Source organism: Caretta caretta, chromosome 4 (assembly GCF_965140235.1).
Source record: "Caretta caretta isolate rCarCar2 chromosome 4, rCarCar1.hap1, whole genome shotgun sequence".
Lineage (NCBI taxonomy): Eukaryota > Metazoa > Chordata > Testudines > Cheloniidae > Caretta > Caretta caretta.
Window position 1 is genome coordinate 66,788,412 of NC_134209.1, and position 26,312 is coordinate 66,814,723.

At 39.0% G+C, this 26,312-nt stretch overlaps 1 protein-coding gene across 3 annotated transcripts in view; it reads left to right on the plus strand.

The window, feature by feature from the left end:
- ARHGAP10 (Rho GTPase activating protein 10) overlaps positions 1 to 26,312 on the plus strand; it is a 259,765-nt gene that overhangs the window by 142,646 nt on the left and 90,807 nt on the right. For all 3 annotated transcript variants that reach the window (XM_048847264.2, XM_075127725.1, XM_048847266.2), the window contains 4 exons: positions 4,706 to 4,787; positions 6,142 to 6,184; positions 10,903 to 10,968; positions 18,747 to 18,821. In XM_048847264.2, coding sequence (XP_048703221.1) covers positions 4,706 to 4,787; positions 6,142 to 6,184; positions 10,903 to 10,968; positions 18,747 to 18,821 — 266 coding nt within the window. The remainder of the gene's footprint in view (positions 1 to 4,705; positions 4,788 to 6,141; positions 6,185 to 10,902; positions 10,969 to 18,746; positions 18,822 to 26,312) is intronic.

Genomic DNA, 26,312 nt, shown 5'->3' on the forward strand with positions numbered 1-26,312 from the left:
ACTCATTGCCACTGAGCCGGAATGGAGCATGTTTGGCTGATCCTGCAAAACAATGTTTCATACCCATCTTCCCCCTGCAAAATTGAACCAATTCCTGTTCACTGTAACCGGTACACAAGGCTGCCTCTTGTGGTACTGAGATGTAACTGGTTAAAAGATAGGAAACAAAGGGTAGGAATAAATGGTCATTGCGGATAGTTTTCTGAAAACATCCACTCAATGTGCAGCAGCAGTGAAAAAAGCGAAGAAACTGTTGGGAATCATTAAGAAAGGGGTAAATAAGAAGACAGAAAATATCATATTGCTTCTATATAAATCCATGGTACGTCCACCTTTTGAATGCTGTGTGGAGATGTGGTCACCCCATCTCAAAAAGATATATTGGAATTGGAAAAGGTTCAGAAAAGGACAACATAAATGATTAGGGGTATGGAATGGCTGCCATATTAGGAAAGATTAATAATACTGGGACTTTTCAGCTTGGAAAAGAGATGACTAAGGGGGGGTATGGCAGAGGTCTATAAAATCATGACTGGTGTGGAGTAAGTAAATAAGGAAGCGTTATTTACTCCTCATAACACAAGAACTAGGGGTGACCAAATGAAATTAATAGGCAGCAGGTTTAAAACAAATAAAAGGAAGTATTTTTTCACACAATGCATAGTCAACCTGTGGAACTCCTTGCCAGTGGATGTTGTGAAGGCCAAGTCTATAACAGGTTAAAAAAAAAACTAGATAAGTTCATGGAGGATAGGTCCATCAATGGCTATTAGCCAGGATGGACCCAGATGGTGTCTCTAGCCTCTGTTTGCCAGCATATGGGAATGGATGACAGGGGATGGATCACTTGATTACCTGTTCATTCCCTCTGGGACACCTGGCATTGGCCAGTGTCGGAAGACAGGATACTGGGCTAGATGGACGTTTGGTCTGATCAATATGGCCGTTCTTATGTTCTTGTGTATCCCTTGTGGATGGAGGCTGTGCTGGCTACTCAGTAGAGGCACTGTCTCAGCTGGTGTAGGGGCTTAGCAACTGCCCTAGCTTCATTAGTAGCAGTCTGGACAGCACTGCTGTGTATTTCTCAGGCATCTCTCTCACCAAAGTAGTCAGAAGACTAACCATTGGTCCTGGGTTTTGTGTGTCCCCATGCTTTGGATACAGGGAATGACCAATGATTTTTAGGAAAGAGTCTCAGGTTTAGCAATCAGTTGACATCTGTTTGTTTTCAAAGCTCTCGTAACAAGAAACTAACTCTCATTTTCTTTTAATCAGAAAGCTGTGATTGTCCTTTATCCTTATCAGAATCCAAGCTGTAGGTTTTATGGGCTCCAAAACTTGCCTCACGCTAACAACACTACATACCAATTCTTCTGATTTAATATCTCGTGTCACGTTTGATGCTTTTCTACTTTCAAATATGCACAACATAAGAATGGGTCTGTGCTATGGGAATCTATTTAATGCTTTGAAGTACTCTAATTTCTTGAGAAATAGTTAAACATTAATGTACTTGTTATGACAGTAACAGTGGAAGATGTGAGTAGTTTGAGTATTTAACATTTTTAGGATCAGTGGACAGATAGTACAAATTTCCTTATTTCATACTGTTTATATGTCTGCAACATGCACACTTCTTTGACTTTGCAGTGAAACCTACACTTCTCCATAAAAAGATTTATTCTAGCCCACTGTACACTGTTTCATCCTGATAAGAGGCTTTTCATCACTGTAGTCTTATGTCCTGATGATGCAATAGACCTTGCCTGCCCAAGAAATTTATTTCCCTGCATTATTAGCAGTTGATTTGGTTCCACCAGAAGTGGCAGTGGCGGAAGTTCTTGTGTAGGCTGTGTTCCCTGACTGCACTAACATTCCAGTAGTTTAACTACTTGTGGTGGTGGTGGTGGCAAATTTTAAGAAATGAAACCTTAAATATAGACCACCTTTGTGGAGGAGGGGAAGGAATAAATATCTCTCCTAGACTAGCTTTGTACCAATACAGAACACAGATGATTCTCTTGATACGCTGCTGAGGGTGGGGGAGAGAGTGTGTTTTAGTCCTTTCACTTCACTTTTGTAATTCTAGTGAAGAGGAGGAGCATTTGCATTATGTAAAAGCGATATACTGGGTTTTTACTTTCACTGATAAAATGGAGATAAGAGAAGACGTTGAAATATTATGTGGTCCTTTTGCTAGTTCAGCCATTTCCCTGCTTTTCTTTCCTTGCAGAATTATTCAGTTTTGTACATTTAGCATGGTTGAAACTGAATAATACTAAATGTCCAGTTTAAGCCCTGGAAAGTCTGTTTCTCCCTCCATCTCCCACATCTTACTTCTTCTATTCATATCTGTATTTTCTTATATTTAGCCACAAAGGGTATAAGATGCACACATTTAATGAATTCCTGCAGAAGGCTTTTTTTTTATGGTTTATTTTTATATCTGCTAGGGGGAAGCAGTGTTTTTCAGGAGAGTAGGATACCTCTTGTATGCACAGTGATCGTACCCTCACTTTAATAGATCTAAAGAGAAATGTTTATGCCATTTGCAGTTCGTTTCCATAATTATAATTGGCTCCCCTGAGTCTAGCATTGGCTCAGAGGAAGGACAATTTAAAAAAAAAAAAAAAAATCTGAGGCAGGAAGCTTCCATTTACTACAGTATCTTGAATCCTTGGATTGTATGGGTATTTTGTCCTGATGTGTAATCCAAAGGGATGCACTGAGCAAGGGAGTAGGGCACCATAATTCCTATCTGCACAGTGCTATGCTGAAATTAATTTGGAAAACCAAAACTTAGTTCAGTAATTGGAAGGCAGAAAGAAAAAGGATTGAGGCATATCATATTTATAAATATGGTATTCAGTGGCAGGGTGTGTTAGGGGGCTTATTCCTTTACCCACTTACTTCCCTCATCCTTCTCGCATGAACAGAGGGCAACAATACCCAAAGTCCAAAGGTGCAAACAATTTGATGTTCATTGGGGTGAACTCCCAGCAAGCATGATTCCAGTTTCCTTCCTTAGTGTCCCCCTTCCCAGCTCTGACACCACAGAGCCTTATCTGTGTCCCGGTTACCATTCCTCTTTCCCCCCCTCCCCCCCCCCCCCCGAAATTTAACTAACCAATCCTAATCATGTTATAACATGATTTTTAACCAATTATATTCCACCACCTTAATTAGTTTACACCCAGCAAAATTAATTATACAGCAGACAGAAACAATCACAGAACCAGACAGAGACCACACCAATAAACAATAGCAAAGTGGGAACTATAATGACAAAACAATACAGAAGTGAGGATTTCACAACTACATCTATAAAGACATAAGGGTTTCCCAGCTGTGTCTATTGATAAGTGAGTTCTTACTGAACAGAAAACTATTAAACTAAACTTCCTTTTACATCCTCTAGGCTCTTCCCTTTCTCTGGAGGTGATAGATCAAATCACCTTTCTAACAGCCCCAGATTGCCTTATTTCAGTGTGACTAGTTTGGAATGTGAGGTTGTGACCATTCACTTCCCAGCCTGTGGCTGCCTCTGCTGCTTAGCCAAAGGCCTTAGCCTAAACACAGGGCCTCAGACTGTCACAGTAAGAGAAGGCCCTTACACCAGCAGAGAGTGATTTTGATTCTTTCTTGTATACCTCTATTACTAGCTAAGTGATAAGAATACACCTAAATTCTTAGAGTATAGGCCTTTACAGACAGGCCTGAATATCTATATCCTAACAGGGTGAATGTGATACACTGTTTTTAATTGGCAGGAAAGTAATTACTAGCATCACTACTCCTACTTCATTGGAGCTGTTAACTTCCCTTGCATTTGGTTTCTTTAATAAGCTTCACAATTATTTATTTTTAAAAGTTCCCTCATACTCTATTTATTTACTAATCTCTACATCCCAAAATTCAGACTTTCTTCACTCGTTAGAAAAATTTTAATAGCTGAATTTTGTAATGAGGTATTATATTAAGACTTAATTACTCTTTATAAAATGTACTATAGAATATTTACTAGAATACTCTAGAGTATTGGCACAAATATTTAAAACTGAACTCTACATTTCAAATAAATTAACAAAGTAATATTTTTGTACAATAGCCCTGATCTTATATATCTTGTATATCTTAAAAAGAAAAGGAGTACTTGTGGCACCTTAGAGACTAACCAATTTATTTGAGCATAAGCTTTCGTGAGCTACAGCTCACTTCATCGCATACATACATGCATCCGATGAAGTGAGCTGTAGTTCACAAAAGCTTATGCTCAAATAAATTGGTTAGTCTCTAAGGTGCCACAAGTACTCCTTTTCTTTTTGCAAATACAGACTAACACGGCTGTTACTCTGAATCTTGTATATCTTGTAATTCACAAAATTCAGTAATTCTCAGTTGTTGGTGAAATTAACAAACTTCTAGTTTAAATAAGTAGTTTAAAGTGGATTGTTATTTTTTCTCTGGCTGCCTAATTTGCAGAATGGCTGTTCACTTTGGAGATACAGTTGATTTCTCAGTACATCAATATTAAGGGTGAATAATGTTCTGTAATATAGCACACACAAAAAAGAAGTTTGTTCTTGGACAGTGAATTTTGTGATGGTGATGGGAGTGCCATTCAAAAAAAGGCAAAATTGATGTTATATGTACTGGCTAATAAAAAGACAAATATAGTTATTTTCCTTTATTGGTGTTCCTGTAGATCTGTTACTCCTGTGACCATGCAGGCATTTTCTGAGGACGACAGGAAGCTGTGGATGGAAGCCTTGGATGGAAAAGAAGCTGTAAGAATATAATACATGGATTATTTTTTGCATACAGTTATAGTGTAATGATGATCATGTTTTCTGCAGGGCTTATATGCCAGGATTACGTAGTTCTGCAAAATGATAGATTTACTGAAAGAGAGTATCAGTGAAATAAAACATTAGCACAGGATAGAGGTCTGTAAAGATTGTGGTGAAGCTGTGGTGTTTCATTTTTGTAACAGCAAAAATTGATTTTATAGATTCCATTACAATGATGATATCACTATTCTAGGTAATGGCTAGTGTAGACTTAATCACTTTTCCTGATAACAATCTAAACTATTCAAATAGACTTGCATGAGCAGTCATGTGACAATATTTCTATAAGCTTAAAAATGTACTGTACACTGGAAAATAATAGGTCTTACTTGAAAATGATTTTATTTTTTAATCTGTTCGTGATTGAGTAGTTGTCCTGTTTTTGGTTCATATTAAAATACTTTAAACATGGGATGGAGTTGCAGAGTTAGCATACAGCACTGGATTATTCATGTTGTTATATTTGAGTATTCAGATCTAGGGTTTAGGTTTGTAAGCCGAGAATAGTGGGAATCGATAGTAGGTGGTATTATTTCTGTGTCACAACAGATAGTTCCTGTGAATTTAAAAAATTCTTTTCGTTACCCCTTTTTTGTCAGCATCATAGCAAAAGCTTTTTAAAGTTGTGAATAGTTCCGGTTATAATTCACCAGGACTTGATTTACCCAATAGAATTCAGCAGTTAAATATATATAATGTTGTGCTGCTAATAGTTCTGGAAAATCTAATTGAAAAATGTTGTTTCCGGTTGGGTTGACATTAAAATTTGCATCTACTTCAGCTGCCATTTTGCCACTAGGGAGATGTAATATAAGTGCCTCATGCCTCCAGTGTCCTTTCTAGGATGAGCTCTCTGGCCTGATTACATCTTTCATGAATGCACAGCAGTCAGCCAGGGAGTCTGCCAATAGAGAAAAATGGGGGGGGGGGGGGGGGGGGGTTGTGGGGCACCTTAACTACAGCTCTTGTAAGGCTCAGGGGCAGCTTAAGTGGTTGCAGTTTAATGTTGATCAAACCCAAAATGAAATGTGTCGTTCCAAAAAAGTTTAGATAGTTTGACTCTTCATGCTCTTTGGAACAAACACAAATGTCAAATATCTGAATTCCCCATGGGCTGGAAATTGTTATTCGAGCAGCTCTAGGCTAATGTACTGTATCAAGTGAGGCCCAGTATTTGTTAGCAATCAAGTGCTGCAATTGTGCCTGTTTGGCATTAAGCAGGAAGCATCTTGGTTCTGTTCTTATGAACTTGTTTACTGCAGAGCATTAAATTTTTGTATTTTTCTATTAGCTGTTCAACAATTTGAATAGAGCCAACACAAGACAGGAGGGAAGTAAGTACCTGGAGCTACTATTAAAACTAATATTTATTATATTAAATATGTTAATATTTTAATAATTATCAATTTATTATATTAAAATATAAAATATTTAACATTTTAATTCTGAAATGCATAGATAAAAATGTTTTACAAGAGATTATACACTTTTAAAAAGAACTCAATTTTAATCCCTTTGGCTCCAATTCTGAAAACTCGTATGCACATGCTTAACTTGACTAATATAAATCATCCCACAGAAGTTAATGGTTCCTCTCACAGGAGTAAGCACAGGCATAGATGCGTGCAGTATTGGGGTCTAAGTTCACACCTGCTTTGAGAAAAACTATCCCATTGTTCATGTCAACTCATTTCATACTATAAGTGCCTTAAGGGTACAACTTACTTCTAAACATAACAAAACTTTACTGGTTGAGATTATATTTGTATGGAAATCAGAAAATTAAACGATACGGCATTGGAAACCATAACTTAGTCACATTGCACACATATATAAAAACAGCATAAAGGCTCACTGCTTATATAGTAGTATAAAATACTGTAGATTTGCAAGAGTAGTGAGTTAATGTAGCAGTGAGAATCAAAACTTGTGTGTCCTCAAAATCTGAACCATAACCTGGCATTATAAAAGATATTTTTTTAATTGTTTACTCTTTCCTATGGAGAAAGAGGTAGTGATGAATGTTGAAACGGATATTTAATGGCCCACAGCTGGGCAGATTGTTACAAGTACCAATGAAAATTCGGATTCAATTTGCTCAATGCACAGCAGTTTATTGGAGAGATGATTACACAAGTAGTAAAAGATTATATAGTACGTCTTCCTAATAAGCCTCAATTCCCCAAGCATAAACCCTCCGTAACTATGTTGGCCTTACACAGTATCTTGATTGGCACACAAAGCAGGTGTAGCTACCAGTCCTAGATGGAGACTCGACTCTTATCATCTCTCCTCTCCTCAGTTACTTGGTCTGTCAAATGTCTCCTGAAGCAGGGTCTTGGGTTACCTCAAGGCCCTCTGGTTCAAAAGTCCTACAAAGGTCCCTCATAGCAGGTTGTTGGCTACCCTGAGACCTTCTGTCTTACAGCATCACAGACCTCTTCAGATGTTAATTGGTGAACTAACTCTGCTTAGCATTTATACCTCTTGTTCTCAGAGGAGTCACATGTCCCAGAAATATTTCATTACTAGGGCTGTCAAGTGATTTAAAAAATTAATCGTGATTAATCACACTGTTAAACAATAATAGAATACCATTTATTTAAATATTTTGGGATGTTTTCTACATTTTCAAATATATTGATTTCAATTACAACAAAGAATACAAAGTGTACAATGTTCACTTTATATTTATTTTTGATTACAAGTGTTTGCACTGTAAAAAGACAAAAGAAATAGTATTTTTCAGTTCACCTCATACAAGTACTGTAGTGCAATTTCTTTATCATAAAAAATTGAACTTACAATTATAGAATTATGTACAAAAAAACTGCATTCAAAAATAAAACAACGTAAAATTTTAGAGCCTACAAGTCCACTCAGTCCTACTTCTTGTTCAGACAAACAAGTTTGTTTACATTTGCAGGAGAAAATGCTGCCTGCTTCTTGTTTACAATGTCACCTGAAAGTGAGAACAGGCATTCTCATTGCACTGTTGTAACCCACATCACAAGATATCTACATGCCAGATGTGCTAAAGATTGATATGTCCCTTCATGCTTCACCCACCATTTCAGGGGACATGCGTCCGTGCTGATGACAGGTTCTGCTCAATAACAATCCAAAGCAGTATAGACCAACGCATGTTCATTTTCATTATCTGAGTCAGATGCCACCAGCAGAAGGTTGATTTTCACTTTTGATGGTTTGGGTTTTGTAGTATCTGCATCAGAGTGTTGCTCTTTTAAGACTTCTGAAAGCATACTCCCTACCTCGTCCCTCTCAGATTTTGGAAGGCACTTCAGATTCTTAAATCTTGGGTCGAGTGCTGTAGCTATCTTTACAAATCTCACATTGGTACCTTCTTTGTGTTTTGTCAAATCTTCAGTGAAAGTGTTCTTAAAACGAACAACGTGTGTTGGGTCATCATCCGAGACTGGCATAACATGAAATATATGGCAGAATGCGGGTAAAACAGAGCAGGGGATGTACAATTCTCCCCCAAGGAGTTGAGTCACAAATTTAATTAATGCATTATTTTTTTAACTAGCATCACTAGCATGGAAAATGTCATTTGCATACAAAAGTGCCATGCAAATGCCTGTTCTCACTTTCTGGTGACATTGTAAATAAGAGGAGGACAGCGTTATCTCCTGTAAACTTTTTTGTCTTAGCAATTGGCTGAACAAGAAGTAGGACTGAGTGGACGTGTAGGCTCTGAAGTTTTACATGGTTTTGTTTTTGAGTGCAGTTATGTAACAAAAAAAATCTACATTTGTAAGTTGCACTTTCAGGACAAAGAGATTGCACTATAGTACTTGTATGAGATGAATTGAAAAATATTATTTCTTCTATTTATCATTTTTACATTGAAATATTTGTAATCAAAATATACACTTTATCAATTACAACACAGAATACAAGATATATATAGGAAAACATCCAAAATATTTAATACATTTCAATTGGTATTCTCTTGTTTAACAGTGCAATTAATACTGCGATTAATTGCAATTAATATTTTAGAGCCCTATTCATTACTAGTTTTTCTAATTAATATTTTAGAAGGGACTGCAAAATGGACAGAGACCAAAGATCAGTTGACGTTTATCCTCTCCTCAATCATTCACTTGAGCTCTTCGTGTGGGGCCATCTTAAAGGGTCATTTTGACCCGGGTCAGCCTGTGCCAACCTCACTGATTGCGTGTTTTTGCATTTTCTTTACTTGGTGAGCTGGCCATTGGGTGATATGTTCCAAAGTTCCATTTTGAATCACACACACAGATAGAGCCTCTGATCACTCTCAATAAATTTCCATACCGACTGTCTGATGCTAAGAGAACCCTGCTCCCAGAATCCTCTAGCAAATTCAAACGTATCAAGCCATACCAAACTCATGTTCACCACATTCATTCATATCAATCACAATAATTCATAATAATTTGGCACCGTCCCAACAATGAAGGCAACTATTCTCCTTGGATTCAGGGGTTAATGCATGTGTTCTTTGTAATCCTGGGGTTTATTCTGCTCCCACTCAAGTCGATGGGAAAACTTCCATAAGATTTCATGGTGTAGGAGCAAGCCAACAGTGAAGGTGAAGACCAGATGGTTAGGTGAAATGTGGTTGTGTAACATGAGTTTTGATTTAGCAGAAAAGGGCTTAGACAGTGCCACAAAGATAGTTGGTTCTCGAGTATTATCTTTTGAAAACATCATGTTTTAGGTAGCCCGTTCATCAGCTGCCATGAAGAGATGCACATACATGTCCTAAATCTGTGGTGGGAAAAATCTTTTGGCTTGTGTAGGACATACTTTGTTGGGGATGCTAGAAGAATTCCATAGGGGAGAAGCATTGCAATGTGTTCTGTACGAGTACTCTCTTTTCCAATTGGGTGAACTTTCTTAGATTTTATTCATTCTACATAATACTTTTTTAAAAAGAGACATTGGATCCATTTTTTAGGTTTGTCAAAATATTTAAAGCTAAAAAGTTATAAATAATTATTTTTGATAAACCAGTTTCTTGAAATGACCTCCCGAAGTTTAAAATATTTTAATATAGCTTAAAAAATATAGCTTAAAAATTGATTGTAGTCATATCCTTTATTTAATAAACGACAAGTTCACATGAGGCTTCTCTTCATATGATTTTCACTTTATTTTAAAAGGGAATATCACGGGATTATTTAAACAAGACTGGAAATACAGTTATTGTCTTTTTGGCTGTTAGTTGAGGGTTTTCCATCAGAAAGTCTCCATGCGCATTTTAGTTTTATGGGTGTGTTTTAAGAATTGGGGTTTTCCTTTAAAAATCTGCAGTGGATATAGCTAGTATTCAAATACTCAAGATCTTGCAGGACGTGTTCCAATGAGTTGAAAATTTTTTAGGATTAGTCTGTCTTGCTTTGCATTAAATAATCTTAAACCACATTCTTTTCCTGCCAACATATGTTTCTAATTAAGGGTCAAATCCCGCAAAGACTTAGTACTGTGAATAGACTCTCTGAAGTCACTATACCTCGTAGCAAGTGCTTGCAGGATTGGTTCTGTACAAATAAAAAGAAAAATGTCTCTAGAAAATTTTACAAAGAATCCTGGAATTCTTCCTCAGTTTTGCCTGAGTGGGTCCTGTCTGTAGGGTTAGGTGCAATCTTACTTTCTACCAAAAAAGCAGCGCTAGATTGGCCTTGTATCTTTGGGCATGTCTACATGAACACTTATGGCACAGCAAGCAGCGGTGTAAATCTGCGGCGTTTCAACGTGCTGCGCACTAACTGTCCTGTAGACCCTGCTGATGTGCGCTAAAAGTTCCCTAGTTTGCGTTGACGTACTGTGGCTTGAAACAGAAGTAGGTGAAAATACATTAGGGAATGTTTAGAGCATAGCAGCAGGATCCACACAGAGAGTTGGTGTGAAGCATGCTGGAACGCTGTAAATTTACACCCCAGCTTGCTGCATGTAGTGTTTGTGTAGACATGCCATCGGTGAGAAAAAGACAAATATATTATTAATTGTGCTTAAAACTTTTTGAAATTGTTTTTCCTTTTAGGTGCACAGTTGGATAAGATAGGGTTCACCATTCTGAGAAAATGCATCAGTGCCGTTGAAACACGAGGTAATGATCAACACAGCCAAGTGCTACTGCTCATGAGGGAAGGACAAAGATGACTGAGGCCTGTGAGAAGGTGGGAGTGGGGTGTGTGTGTGTGTATCTGCTATAAAGTCTCACCAGACCCATTGTAGAGCTTGGAGAAGATGGAGGCCAGACTCAGAAGAAGCATCTGTCCAGCCCCTCCATTTTAGCTGTGGCTGTGCTCCAGGTAGAATCATAGAACCATAGGGTTAGAAGGCACTACAAGGGTCATCTCGTCTAACCCCCTGCCAAGATGCAGGATTTGTTGGGTCTAAGGGTGATCTGCTCCTGAGTATACAAAAATGTGTCCTGTACTCCTGAGGAAATCCTGATGGAGGGTCTGTAGGTATATTCTTCCCCACTCTTGTGTCAGGCCTCATGCAGTGCCAGTGTTTGTAAAAAGGAGGTCAGATATTTGCCCATGGTTACTGAAACACCATCAAGGGGTGCGTGCAGTTCCTAGTCCTCACTCTGCAGGCTATAAGGGGCTTAATATGCTGCTAATGAAGCTTTTAATTTTTTAAAAGGTGTCATAAATATAAAGGGAAGGGTAACCACCTTTTTGTATACAAAACTATAAAATCCCACCTGGCTGGAGGCAAAACCCTTTCACCTGTAAAGGGTTAAGAAGCTAAGATAACCTTGCTGGCACCTGACCAAAATGACCAATGAGGAGACAAGATACTTTCCAAGCTGGGGGGGGGGGGGGGGGGGCGGGGCAGGGGGCAGGCAAAGGGTCTGCCTTTCTGTGTGATGCTTTTGCCGGGAACAGATCAGGAATGCTCGTCATAACTCCTTAAGTTAGTAAGTAATCTAGCTAGAAATGCATTAGATTTCCTTTTGTTTAATGGCTGGTAAAATAGCTGTGCTGAATGGAATGTATATTCCTGTTTTTGTGTCTTTTTGTAACTTAAGGTTTTGCCTAGAGGGATTCTCTCTGTTTTGAATCTAATTACCCTGTAAGGTATTTACCATCCTGATTTTACAGAGGTTATTCTTTTACTTTTTCTTCAATTAAAATTCTTCTTTTAAGAACCTGATTGCCTCAGGCCGACGGATTGATTGATTTATTGAGCATTTCTTTTAAAATGGTTCAGCTCTTTCCAAGATCAAGGCTAGGAAAAAAATACCTTATTTTGCCTGTGTTAAAAAATTCAAGACCTTTTCTTTGAACAACTCTAGTACTCCCAAGCATTGGTGCAAGGATTTGAAATTTGGCAGGGGAGAGGGAGCGTCCTGTGTGTTAGGAATGTGCCTTTTGGCATCCCTGTGGAGATCTGCCCAAATTTGGCCAAGTTATAAGCTTTAGAAAAATCACAGTTTGTACTTGCTGAGTAAAGATTTCTCAGATTTTAGCTACTAAAATCTCTAACAATTCCATCTACAATGAGCATGCTCCAGCCCTAAGATCAGCTGGACTTTCCGTGTAATTTCAGCTTTGGGCTATAGTTGGCTGTACTGGGCCCAGATCTGGACACCTGAACTGTGAGAGCAGGAAAGACTGTCTCGACTGTCCTCTCAGTGACCCTCTGCTGGGTCTAAGCAGTGTGGAGGAGGAGGATGTCTGATTCAAATGTAGAGCGGACAAGAGCTGCACCTGTTGGTGGAAATAGATTGGGATGAGGAGACTGGGACTGAGAACCCAGTGGGAAGTGGAGATGGATCTGAGGTGAAACAGTGTGAAGGGGGAGAACTGGGATTGGCTGGTCAAAGAGACTGAGACAAGGAGCTGGGGCTATATGTGGTAAGAGTTGGACTGGGAACCAGTAGGTGAATGTGGGCTGGGGATGATGGGAGGCTGTGAAGGGAAATCAGATGAGGAGCTGGGAGGGGAAGACTGGGACTGGGATGTAGCATCCAGAGGGGTGAGATTAGGACTTGCTGGCCAAGGCAATTGGGACTGGGATGAGAAGCCTGAGGAGTGGCTACTGAGGCTGGCTAGGTGAGGCAAGTGTGACTAGGATGAGGATCTTGGGGTGGGGAAGACCAGGAATGAGGACAGGTTGCATGGGGAAGGTGCGAAAGGGTACAAGCTTGGGGAAAATGAGCAGACGTGTCTGTGCCCAGAAGAGTTCACTCCCCACCAGAACCAGAATGGAACCCAAGATTTCCAAGGCTCACCATTCCTCTGCTTTCATCAAATATCTCTGTAACCTACTGGCAAAGTGTCCCATTCTCTTTTAATGCTGGTCTACAATACAGGATGACAACCTACTCCTGCTATCATGTGTACTGTTAGTTCAAGCGGCAGGGATCTGTGTGGTGCATCTGCTAATGAGCCATATGATTGTCAATATGATGCCATGTGAAGCGTTTTATTTTTAAACTAGGAAATTGCACACTCAAAACTATGTTAAAGTAACAGTAAGGTTGCAAAGTCAAGCACTCAAAAGTTAACAAATGCTACACATGAAGCAGGAGTCCTGCAGGCAACTGTCGTCTTTTGCTACACAACCCTCATTCATCCCTAGAGCTGGTCTAGTCTGTGCACTGAATGAGGCAGAGTCCTCTAGAAAAAATATTGTGATCATGTAATTGAACTTATATTGTAATGCATACATACAAGGGGGCTGAATGAATTCTAGCGTTTCCTAACTTTGGAGTGCTTGACTTTGCAACATTGCCAATGTTCTTTTAATGTAGTTACTATATGCTATATATAGTAGATAAAATGAACAATGATAGTTAGTAGGGAAAACAAATGATTTCTTTATTATTTTAATTTTATTAAGAGTTTTCAAAAAAAATATTCACTTTCATTTGTAGGGTGGGGAATTCAGGTGTGGGTGTAGGCAATATGTCTGCTATCTAGCATTCTGCAATCCACCCAGCCATGGCCTAAGGGAACATGACTTGGAAATAGTATACAAAGCCATGGTTATTGTTTATCTGTTCATTGACTCTGAACATACTTAAGATGTATTTGAAAACAAAATAAAACAAAATCTTGCCTTGTGTATGACATGTGCTGTTGCTCTCATAGGGATAGAAGATCAGTTTCTGCACTGTTACACCCATACATTTCTAATGATGTCTGTTGAGTTGTATGAGCATAAGTGATGAAATAATTTAGGCAAGTCTCCTTGATGTACCTTTATTATAATAATATGAGGAAAACTATTAGGCTTCAAAGCTCCAGATTTTATACCTAGGAAATAGAAGATGTACTAAAATAAATCTTATAACAACCTTTACTGTGAATATTTTACAGTAAGTTGCTAAAGGAAGTAATGTTCAATAAAAGAAAATAGAAGACAGATGCTCCTCAGAGTCTGTGTCTGTATGCCATGTTTTATCTCTTTTAATCCTAATGGGTGTGAGGTTGGTGTGGGAGGAAAGAGAGGACAGTCTAGTGTGGGTGGAAACTGAGAATAGTCTTGTCATGTCATAGCAGATAACTCTGGTATGCAAAGGAAAAAAAAGAAAATGAAAACATATTGAGCATTAAATTGTCAATGGCTGAATGACTTTCCCACTTGTGTTATTCATTTTATCAAGCTGAGAAGAAATATTTCACTTTGAATAAAAAAACTGTTCTTCAATTAAAAGTAGTATTAGGTAGTAGACTAGAATTCTTGTGAGCTGATGTATAAGGATATTTACTAATTTACTAGATTAGAAAACTTGAGCTATTAAATCAGCATTATATTTTAAAAACTCTGCTGCCCCATTTTTCTCTGACACGAGTACAATTCTGATGGGATTTTCAACCATATACTGTATTTTAGAGCAAGACTGGATGTTTTTTATTATTCCATTTTGATTTACAGTTCAGCACCTTAGTGGATAATAAAAATGAGAGAGAAAAGATTATAGAAACATCTGAGTGCTGTTCTTCCAAAAGGAAAAACTAGGTGGGGGTCTGTGTGTGTGTGAGAGACAGACAGACAGACAGACAGACACTGTACTACTTCCTCTGAGCACTCATTAGGGCGGCATTTTGTAAAATGCCAGTGCTAAGGGTTAATAACAAATTTCCACTTTGTTAGTAATTGGTACTGCGGCAGCACCTATTCTGAGATGTAGGGACAGATGGCAGCAGTGAGCTGTCATCTCAGTTTTTCCTCAGAATTTTTGTTTCACTGGTGAGAAAATAGGGAACCTTCCCATAGGAACAACCTGGCATTACCTTGATTTGTCAGTATGCGTGTGTGAGCACATCAGTAGTACATAATTGGATAGAAAACTAAGTAAAACATGTTATTTCTGCAGCTGTATTAATAGCCCACATTAGCAATATGTATTAAAAAAAAAACTCATTTGAGATGTACGTTGTTGGTAGACACACCCTGCTTGCTATGGCATAAGTTTGAAACGGGGAATTGTTTTACTTATAGTAAATTTGTTTATTGGCATGCCTAGCAAACCATATGTGTCCAAATCAAGCCCTGGTATTCTGAGAGTCAGTCACCCATAACTCATGTAAATATAAAAAGAATTAGAATATGCACTGCGGAGCCTTGCAGCTCTCAAAGCTGTTAATAGTGCTTGGTTCAAAGGCCGCTACTGCCGGCTGAACCAATCAGAATTTGTATTCTAGTTGGCAATAAGCTAACGCTCTAAAATACTCTGCAGTATTTAAATGTTGAGATCTGAAATCACATGATTTCAAACTGTGTTTGTGTTTTATTAAAAATTTCATTAAAATAAAAACGGTATTGAGAAGCATTAATTCCCCTCTGCACCTCTCATTATGCATTAGCAATGAGCTCTGCTTCTTTCAGGTTGATGAATTTGAACTTGATCAATTATCTGATAGTAATTACCAGCACAGAGTGATTACTATTGCTAAAGTGGCATTCTAGTTTCAATATTACTGTCATTTCAGACACTTCACAGCAGCACATCTGTTTTAAAAACCAAACAAGGGTTGCTGTGGTTTGTCCTAAATTATTTTTAAGCATAAGGTCAGCACAATTTTGTTCTTAATAGTTTTAATGTTAGCAGTGCAGTAAATCAATATACAACCTGACAGCTTGAACTTCTGAGATGAGCAAAAACAATAATATAGATTTGATTGTAAGAATGTTACTTCAACTTTTCCTTGTGTCTTGCATACAATGCAAAAGATTTGTTCTGCAGCACTAGAAACTAAAGTTGGATGCTCCTGCAAAAAGGCCTGGTGCCATTTGGCAAAGCATCAGAAAGTTGAATATGAGAGATCTATATATCTTTGGGCTGGAGTTCCCACGGAATCCCAAGGGAAATTCAAGCAGGAACTGCTCTCTACTTTGCATCCTCTCCAGTCCCCCAAGATTTCCAGGCTTCTTAGTTTTGGGTGGGTCAGAAATTATTTTAATTGTTTCCTGCTGGCAATTTTCTAAGTGATGTGTAGTACATGTGTGGTGATGATTTTAGTCTTAAACATGGGACTCTCTGGAAAACTGAGAGGTATGGGAAGTTTTTGTATATGTAAATTTACATTATATCATTAGATCTGTGGCCATCTAGACAATAAGAAGAAAGCCCAAGAAAAAGAAGAAGAAAATCTAGAAGACCTTTTATTTTTCAAATGTCAAGGTGTTTTGACCACTGAGTATACTAGGTGGTGGTGGTGGTCTCATTTGTGAAGCTGCTAGAGTAATTCATTAAGAATAATATTTATTGTAAATGATACTTACGATTTTTGAAGATATTTATCTAATATTCAGTGTGACAAAGTTCCTCCTCTGCCTTGGTGGGTCCTGCGCTTATTGGCGGATTTGCTTGCTCAGAGATTCACGGCAGCCCTCAGTTTGGCCACTTTTGCAAGTGGCTCAAACATGCTGTTCACTCAGCTAACCTCATCACTGGCCAGCATGGGGAAAAGGAAGGAGAACAATCCCCACAGTCTCTGCTGGTCCACCTAGTGGGTTCCACTAGAGATCTTCTCCTCTGGTGAGACCCCCAGTCCAGGTCAGCTCCTCCTGTATCCAATAGGGAGTTGGGGGGATGGGTGGGAACCCGGACCCGCCCTCTACTCTGTGGATCACAGCTGTCTACAGTGTTTTGTGTAACATCTGTGTGACAGTTACAACTCCCTGGGCTACTTCCCCATGACCTCCTCCCAACACCTTCTGTATCCTCACCACAGGACCTATCTCTTGATGCCAGATAGCGTTTGTACTCCTCAGTCCTCCAGCAGCACACCCTCTCACTCTCAGCTCCTTGCACACCCCTCACTCACTGTAATGAGGTCCTTTTTAAACCAGGTGCCCTGATTAGCCTGCCTTAATTGATTCCAGTAGCTTCTTAATTGGTTCCAGGTGTCCTAATTAGCCTGTCTGCCTTAATTGGTTCCAGCAAGTTTGTGATTGTTCAGGAACTGCCCCTGTTACTTTACCCAGGGAAAAGGGACCTGCTTAACCTGGGGCTAATATATCTGCCTTCTATCACTCCCTTGTAGCCATCTGGCCCGACCCTGTCACATCAGGTATAAGCTTTCCATTATTTGACTAGTTCTGCTTGTTTTTTCTTTTGCTTTGTGTTGAAACAATCTACTGTTGAAACTGGGAGATCTCCACAGGTGTTTTCTCTGTATGTTGTATTCTTTAATAATAATAAATAATAATAGTAATTAATAATAATAAAAATATGAAAAATAAAAGCCAATCACAGAAAACCTACCCTGTAGTTACAAAGATAAAATAAAGGTTGTTCTCACAGTATTCATACCTTCCGGCATTTCTGCATTTCCACTTCTAGGTCCATATGAAACCAGGAAATACTGAGCTTGTTATTGTAAATTGGATTGCATCAGAGCCCCAAAGTCTCAATCAGGTTCACAGCCCTATTGTGCCATGTTGTGTACAGACATATAAAAAAGGATGGGGTAAAGGGGTTCAACATAGAAGCAATGTGATCAGTGTGATGGTGGGCATACAACTTCTGGGTTTTTTTACTTTTTTGATCTTTACATTTTTATTTATGCTAAAAAAATCTTAGTTTTTTGGAGGGAGGTTATGTGAGATTTCAGTGAGGGGAGAGAGGGAATGTTGTAATGAGAAGGGACTGAATAGAGGGGGGAAGGGGCAAAGGGAGAGGGCAAAGAAAAAGAAGGGGGGTGAAAGGAAAGTGAGCAGCATAATGGCATGTTGAGTGAGATTAGGCGACTAAATGTTGCAGTGGGAGGGGAGAGGGGTTGGATGGAAGATGAGCAACAATCAATGGCAATACAGAAAACGAGAGTGGGGAACAAGAGAAGATATCCAGTGTCCATGTTCCAGAGATGAGTGAATTAGGATAGCGGGAGGCTGTGAATGCTCAGCTGGCTGTTGAGGTTGCACCGCACAAAAAGGACAGGAGAGAAATTACTGCCCTCAGTCCTGAAGTTGGGTTCCTCAGGCTCTGGGTATACCCAGTGTGGGGAGAACAGTGGGTTGGAATGATGCCTTGTATCTTAAGGAAAGAGCATTGTTTACTGATGTGAAAAAAGTTTGGTTTGAGTTTTTAGGAAAGAGCTCGTAGAACGGGGGGAAAAAACAAACCCTAAAACTATTTCCAAAGTCCTAAATGGGCTGTGTCAGTGCATTGGAAAAAATGTGCATGCACCTTTTTCCTGAAGACCAACATTTTATTTAGCTTGGATTTATTTTAATGGACAGCAAAAAGATGATTGTAGACAGATACTTTATTTGCAGTGTATTCCTCTCGTAGTCATGAGTAACAATGTGGTGAATGCAGCTTTGAGGAAAACTTATTGTTTAGCATTTTAGAAGTTTTTAAAGTTGTATTTGCTGTATATTTGAATGCTCTGGTTGATCTGTTTTCTTCCTCAATAGGTATAAATGACCAAGGATTATACAGAGTTGTGGGGGTGAGTTCAAAGGTCCAGAGACTTCTGAGTTTGCTAATCGGTATGCCTCTATTTTATAACTACTTTTACCATGTTTTCATTTTGATTCATGGCTGATTTAATTTCAGTGTTGATATTTTATGTAATGTTTACATTTACTTTTTCATCATTTTGGGTCAAATTTTAGCTTGCCATACTCATGCATAGAGTTTTGTCCTGCATTCACTGTGGCCTCTTGGCTGAGTAAGGCAAGCAAGTTTTAGCTGTTAGTATAAACAAAGAAAACTGCCAAAAGTACCTGTTGGGACAAATCATGGGTGTGGTATAGGTAGGTTTAAAGGAGCCTGAGTTTAAATTAATCTAATCTACACCCGCAGTCTGGAAGGGTTAGAAAAGTGGGTATATGGGAGAGTCTCCTTTTTTACACCTTCCTGTTTTTTGTCTTGTACCTTTTTTGGCTAATGGTGAGTAAATGACATGAGCTTAAATTCCCTTTGGCCTGGTCTACACACAGGATTTGTATCAGTGTAAATATGTCAATTAGGGATGTGATTTTTTTTTTCCAAATAATATAGTTATCCAGGTACAGGGCCTAGTATGGGCCCAATTATATCAGTATAAATGTGCTTATACCAATATAGCTTTCTTCCATATGGGAAGGGGGGATAAACTATATCAGTATGAGCACATATAGACTAATATAACTGCATCCACACTGGGGTTGGGGGTTGTACCTCTTTACATACTGGTATACTTAAAGTGGTATAATTCATGTGTGGACAAGGTCTTAAGTTGCTTAACTTTAATTAAGTATTAAGTTAACTGCAATTAATTGACAGCCCTACTAGGAATACTACCTCCCCCAATGAAAGTGGTTATGTGGAAGGAAGCATTCTTCCATCAACATAGCTGCCTCTACACTAGGTCATCGTAGCTACCTTGGTCAGGGGTTGTTCCCCCCCACCCACACATCCCTGACCAAAGTAGCTATGTTGGCCTAACTTTTAAATGTAGACCAACATAGCTACTTTGGTCAGGGATGTGTGGGTGGGGGGGAACAACCCCTGACCAAGGTAGCTACGATGACCTAGTGTAGAGGCAGCTATGTTGATGGAAGAATGCTTCCTTCCACATAACCACTTTCATTGGGGGAGGTAGTATTCCTAGTAGGGCTGTCAATTAATTGCAGTTAACTCACGCGATTAACTCAAAAAAATTAATCACGATTAATCGCAATATTAAACAATAACAGAATACCATTTATTTAAATATTTGTGGATGTTTTCTACATTTTCAAATGTATCAATTTCAGTTACAACACAGAACACAAAGTGTACAGTGCTCACTTTATATTATTTTTGATTGCAAATATTTGCACTGTAAAATGATAAAAGAAATAGTATTTTTCAATTCACCTCATACAAGTACTGTAGTGCAATCTCTTTATCATGAAAGTTCAACTTACAAATGTAGGTTTTTTTGTTACAAAGCTTCATTCAAAAACAAAACAATGTAAAACTTTAGAGCGTACAAGTCCCACAGAACCCAAACCACCAAAAATAAAATCAACCTTCTGCTGGTGGCATCTGACTCAGATGATGAAAATGAACATGCATCGGTCCACACTGCTTTGGATCATTATCGAGCAGAACCAGTCTTCAGCATGGATGCATGTCCTCTGGAATGGTGGTTGAAGCATCAAGGGACATATGTATCCTTAGTGCATCTGGCATGTAAATATCTTGTGACTCCAGGTACAACAGTGCCATGCAAATTCCTGTTCTCACTTTCAGGTGACATTGTAAACAAGAAGCAGGCAGCATAATCTTCTGCAAATATAAACAAACTTGTTTGAGTGATTGGTTGAGCAAGAAGTAGGACTGAGTGGACTTGTAGGCGCTAAAGTTTTACATTTTTTGTTTCTGAGTGCAGCTTTGCAACCAAAAACCTACATTTGTAAGTTGAACTTTCATGATAAAGAGATTGCACTACAGTACTTGTATGAAGTGAATTGAAAAGTACTATTTCTTTTTTTTAAAGTGTAAATATTTGTAATCAAAAATAAATATAAAGTGAGCACTGAACACTGTATTCTGTGTTGTAATTGAAATCAATATATTTGAAAATGTAGAAAACACCCCAAAATATTTAAATAAATGGTATTCTATTATTGTTTAACAGTGCGATTAATCACAATTAATTTTTTTAATTGCTTGACAGCCCTAATTCCTATAGCAGTAGAAAAACCGATTTGTGTCTGCACTATGGAGTTATGCCGGTATAGCAACATAGCTATGCTGGTATAGTCTCCATCAACATACATCAACACTTACAATGCTACAGCTGTGCCTCTGTATCACTTCAGTGTAGACCGGCCCTCCAGATGTTTTAATTCGGCCCTCAAGTTCCCGCTGGGGAGTGGGGTCCGGGGCTTGCTGTGCTCCGGCGCTTCAGCCGGGGAGTGGGGTTGGGGGCTTGCCCTGCTCCGTGCGGCTTCCAGAAGCAGCAGCATGTCCCCCCTCCGGCTCCTACACGTAGGGGCAGTCAGTGGGCTCCGAACGCTGTCCCCGCCCCAGGCGCTGCTCCCGCAGCTCCCATTGGCTGGGAACTCTATGGTCAATGGGAGCCGCAGGGGCAGTGCCTGCAGACAGGGCAGCGTGCAGAGCTGCTTGGCTGCGCCTCCGTGTAGGAGCCGGGGGAGGGGACGGGGGGACATGATGCTGCTGCTGGGAGCTGCTTAAGGTAAGCGCTGTCTGGAGTCTGCACTCTTGACCCCCTCCCACACCTCAACCCCCTACACCAGCCCTGATCCCCATCCCGCCCTTCGAACCCCTCTGACCCAGTGTGGAACAACCTCCTGCATCCCCAACCCTCATCCCCAGCCCCACCCCAGAGCCTGCACCCCAAACCGGAGCCCTCCCCCCTGCACCCTAACCCCCCTGTCCCAGCCTGGAGCCCCTCCCGCACTCTGAAGTCCTCTTTTCTGGCCCCACCCCAGAGCCCGCAGCCTGAGTCAGAGCCCTTACCCCCTCTTGTACCCCAACCCCCAATTTTCTGAGAATTCATGGCCCGCCACACAATTTCCATACCCAGATGTGGCCCGAGGGCCAAAAAGTTTGCCCACCCCTAGCGTAGATGCTTACTACAAGGATGGGAGCGGTTCTCCTCTTGCTGTAGGTAATCCATCCCCATGAGAGGCGGTACGGAAGAATTCTTCAGTCGACCTAGTACTGTTTATACTGGAGGTTAGGGTGGCTTAACTACATCTGTCTGGGGTGTTGTTTTTTCACACTGCGCCCCCATCCCTCCTCGAGACATAGCTGTAACTTTTCAGTGTAGACCAGTCCATGCTCATAGTCTACACTACAGAGCTATATCTGTATAAGTATATCACTCCAGGGTATGGAAAACCCACACTTAGTTATACAGACTTAGTTATACAGTTATACCCCCATGTAGACAGCGCTATGTCGACGGGAGAACTTCTGCCATTGACATAGCAACCGCCTCTCAAGGAGGTGGATTAACTCTGCTGACAGGAGAAGTGCTGTATGTGAAGACAAGCCTTCGTTTAGACTCCGCCTACACGCACTTAGCAGTGGGTAGCTTATATATCATCTGATGTAATCCCTCTTCGCACTAATGCCACCAGAATATTTTTTTCTTTTTCTTCTGGAAAACTTGATACTCATTTAGTCCCAGTAGTCACACTTTTGCTGCCACACCATTGCTTCCAGAAAAGTGCTGGTGTTTGGCTGAATCTCCTCATCTGCCTAGTATCTTGCACCAAATTTATAGCCATGACTGCACAATGTGCAACATTTCCAAATTTCCTGTCCAGAGCACTGATAGTACATGCAGTTGGACAAGACCACAGGGATTAGTTCATTTTTATGGAGCTTCCAAACCTGTCACTTGACAGCAAGGGTCTGATTCTCAGGGATTCATTGGTATTCAGAGAAGCTTGTTTGCAGTTTGCACCAGGCTCTTCTCCAGAACCATGCATGCTCCATCTGTGCTGATAACACAGTGTTCTTTGGCACAGAAAACTGGAGGAAACCAGAAAGTGAATTCATTTCATTACCCCAGACATTATGTGAATGACAAAGCGCTTTTATATTATACACTGCTGTCAATTCAGTGCCACCTGTAAGCCTTTTTTTTTTTTTTTTTTAAAGCAGGCTGTCTCTTCAGGAGTGATGATAAGACTTCAGGCTTGAGGGCCTGTATGTCATATCAATCTGTCATAATGACCTTGCTAAATATTAATTTATATGATGTCTTACTTTAATTAATCAATATTAACAATGCCCTGAGGTACTCTGTCAATGCATGTAAACTTGTCTGTATTTTAAAGCGTTGTAACAAGAAGGGAGTGTTAGGAATCATAAACCAAAATTAATGTAAACAACCAACACACAACAGATTCTGATGGCTGTTTAGCTGTGTTGGAATTAAAGACTCAGTAAGCAATAACCTTTTTTTAGCCATTAGCCATGGGAACAATTACCTGTCATCAGTTGAAGAACCTCGTTAGAATGCATTTGCTACCATGGGCGGTTTTTGTTTTTCTACTCACTGGTTTATCTAGGGTGTGCAGTTTTGGCAGTCAGATTTTCCTCTTTACCATTAGTGGTTCCAAATTAAATAGACTCAGGTTCCAGTGGTTCAGTAGCAGCTGGAAGAGATTAATGGGGATTCCAGCATCTGCTTTTACTTAATTTTTAAATTAGAAACACTTTTTTGCTCCTTTCCAAGATTCATGTAATGATTGGGAATTGAAAGATTATACTAATGTCAAGACAGCAAGAAACATCAACTAGAGAACATGTAATGTTATAGTCAAGTGCCCCTCCCCTCTCCCAATAGTTCACTGAAAGTATCATGATGTGATCCTGCTTGCATACTTATTTTTATGTGGTCTCAAGGAAGATTAGAGAAGGGTTTCTGTTTGTTATATAGTGCAGAAGGATCTAAAACATCTGATTAATCTATACCCCATTGTATCTGAGTTTAAATATCCTTGATAAAATCCTCATTCCAGTGTCATTAAAAATAAAACAAAACCCCATCTCTGATTTAACTTTCAAGGTATTCACTTTTTTTTTTATAAGATCTCAAAGAGTTTTCAAGCTACTTTTATGTGTCATGGGCCATCCAATGTGTGTGGTCCAGAATGCAAAAAGATGAAAATAGACTTCAGATGCTAGGAATGGGTGTTGATAGTATATAGCCTTTTTGTCTCTTTTTGGAAAAGACATAAAACCAGAAGCAGCCTAGTGGTGTATTGAAGGAGGGTGGAAAGACCTTAATTATGGGCCGGTTTCTGTAATACCTTATTCTCAAGGAGTCCCACCTGCCAGAGTAAAAATTTGTGGAATCAAGCCTTTCTTATGATCATAAATTAAATTCAGTTAAAGCAAAAAAATGCAGTTCTGTAAAACATAACACTATGTTCATTCTGTATTTGACTTACTTCTTGAATTTGTCTGTAACCTGTATAGGGCCTTGTTGTTCTGCTTTTCAGCAATAGTTTTGTTGAAATATGAATGACAAAGGATAACATTTTGTAAACAAAGGTCTCATTTTTGCATGAAATGGATATTAAATTAATCTTCTAACTTATTATAAACACAGATACCGAGTCACCAGTTTGAAGGTGTCAGGAGTCTCATTCTTAAGCCTTTCAGCCTGCACTGTTGTCGTGCAGCCAGCAGAATACTCAGTTCCACTCTCTACTTTGTGTATGATTCACAGAATAAATAGTGTGTTATTTAAGTGCAACAATCTACAAAGAAACATGTTTTATAAAGTGACTTTATGATGAGGTGACTGTTAAAGTCTTGTATATTCTATTGATGGGTTCAGTTTTGACTTCTGACAGTGACTATCATGAAAAATGCCAGGCATCATATTTCATAGAAAAGAATTTTGCAAATCCACCTACATTTTAAAACAGCTGTGAAAGTTACTGCTCTGAATCTATTGTTTACCCTATTTTATATACAGCGTATTATAATACATTTAAACTCTCAAAGTGGCCATATTAAAATCAAAACTAGAAACAAAGCTGCTCCTCCTAACCTAGCTCAGTAAGCCCAACTGGTTTGTAACCCTATTTCAGAAATTTTTGGAGATTTAGAGCTGAATTTTCAATAATTTTTTAAATTTGCACACCTTTATTTGTGTGCACACAAATATTTGCATCTGCAGCTGCCATTCTTGTGTGTACATTTAGTTTTTGCATGCACAAACAGTTGTGTGTGCAAAATTGCCAGCATGAATGCCGAAATCCTATTGAGACCCCTTAGCAAATGTGATTCTTAAATGTTTAGGACACAGTGGAATGTAGAAGTAAAGTAGAATAAAGGAAACTGTTTAAATAAAAGACAACGGCAGAACCAGAGAGTCAAAAAAAGTGTTTGATCTCCATTTTTTTTTGTAGTCTCACTGTTTGTTTTTGGGGGTGGGGCTAATAGGAGGGTAATCTTTGAAAAGTTCTAGTGTTTTGCTCCGGGGTGAATAATGGAATTCTTTCCCACAAATTTTACTATTTTTAAAAAGCAAAAATACATTCTAATATTTTAAGGATGATTATTCACAGTGTTTTCTGAAGTATGAATTTCAAATATGTCATTAACAAATTCCGCACAACCAAGTGCACCTTCTGATTTTGAAGGAGAGTCAGTGATGATTGAGGAGTTATTTGAAAACAGTGAAAATTTAATAGTGGATTACTAACATAGTCACTAGAGTCATTAGTTTCTGATGTGACAGCTGCTTTTTATTCCATGAAGTTAGTAAAAAGATTTCCTTCTCAGTGGAAAGAATGTGATTCTCAGAGCACAGGAATATGTTGGAAAAAAGAAAATAAAAGGTTCCATTTAGACAGTGTTCAGGTTTTTGGTTGATGGTTGGCTGGTAGCAAGTTGACAGAAAATGTTATCTGACTGGTATTTTAAAATAAGATTTAAATAATTGATTTAATGAGAGAGAATATTCAGTTACAGAAATAATTGGTTGGCACAGTCTTTAGAACATAATTATTTAGTCCCAGTTAGAAAGGACTGCACCTTTAATCAGGGTGCCTAATTTGATTTTTTAAATGTATCTGTCGTTTGTCCAACAAGCACAGTAACAAATGAATTCTGAATTGTAGGAACTGATCAAAATGTAATCCACGTTAATTACCATTGTTATAGTTTATTGCATGTTGCTGTCAGTGATTGTAATCAAAAAATGTTAAAGTGCTTAAAGGCACAAGACAATTGGCTATCATTTTATTTGTTCCTCAGTGGCTTTTTCTTTAAAGTGAGTTTGATCTGCATCTTTTCATGAATATTCCCATATTGAAAGCTCCCTGCCTCTTCTAAATAAGGGAGTTTGGAAATACCCCCTTCTATAAAGACAGGTTTCAGAGTAACAGCCGTGTTAGTCTGTCTTCGCAAAAAGAAAAGGAGTACTTGTAGGGAGAGTGGTCACTTTGGATAAGCTATTACCAGCAGGAGAGTGAGTTTGTGTGTGTGGTTTTTGGAGGGGGGTGAGGGAGTGA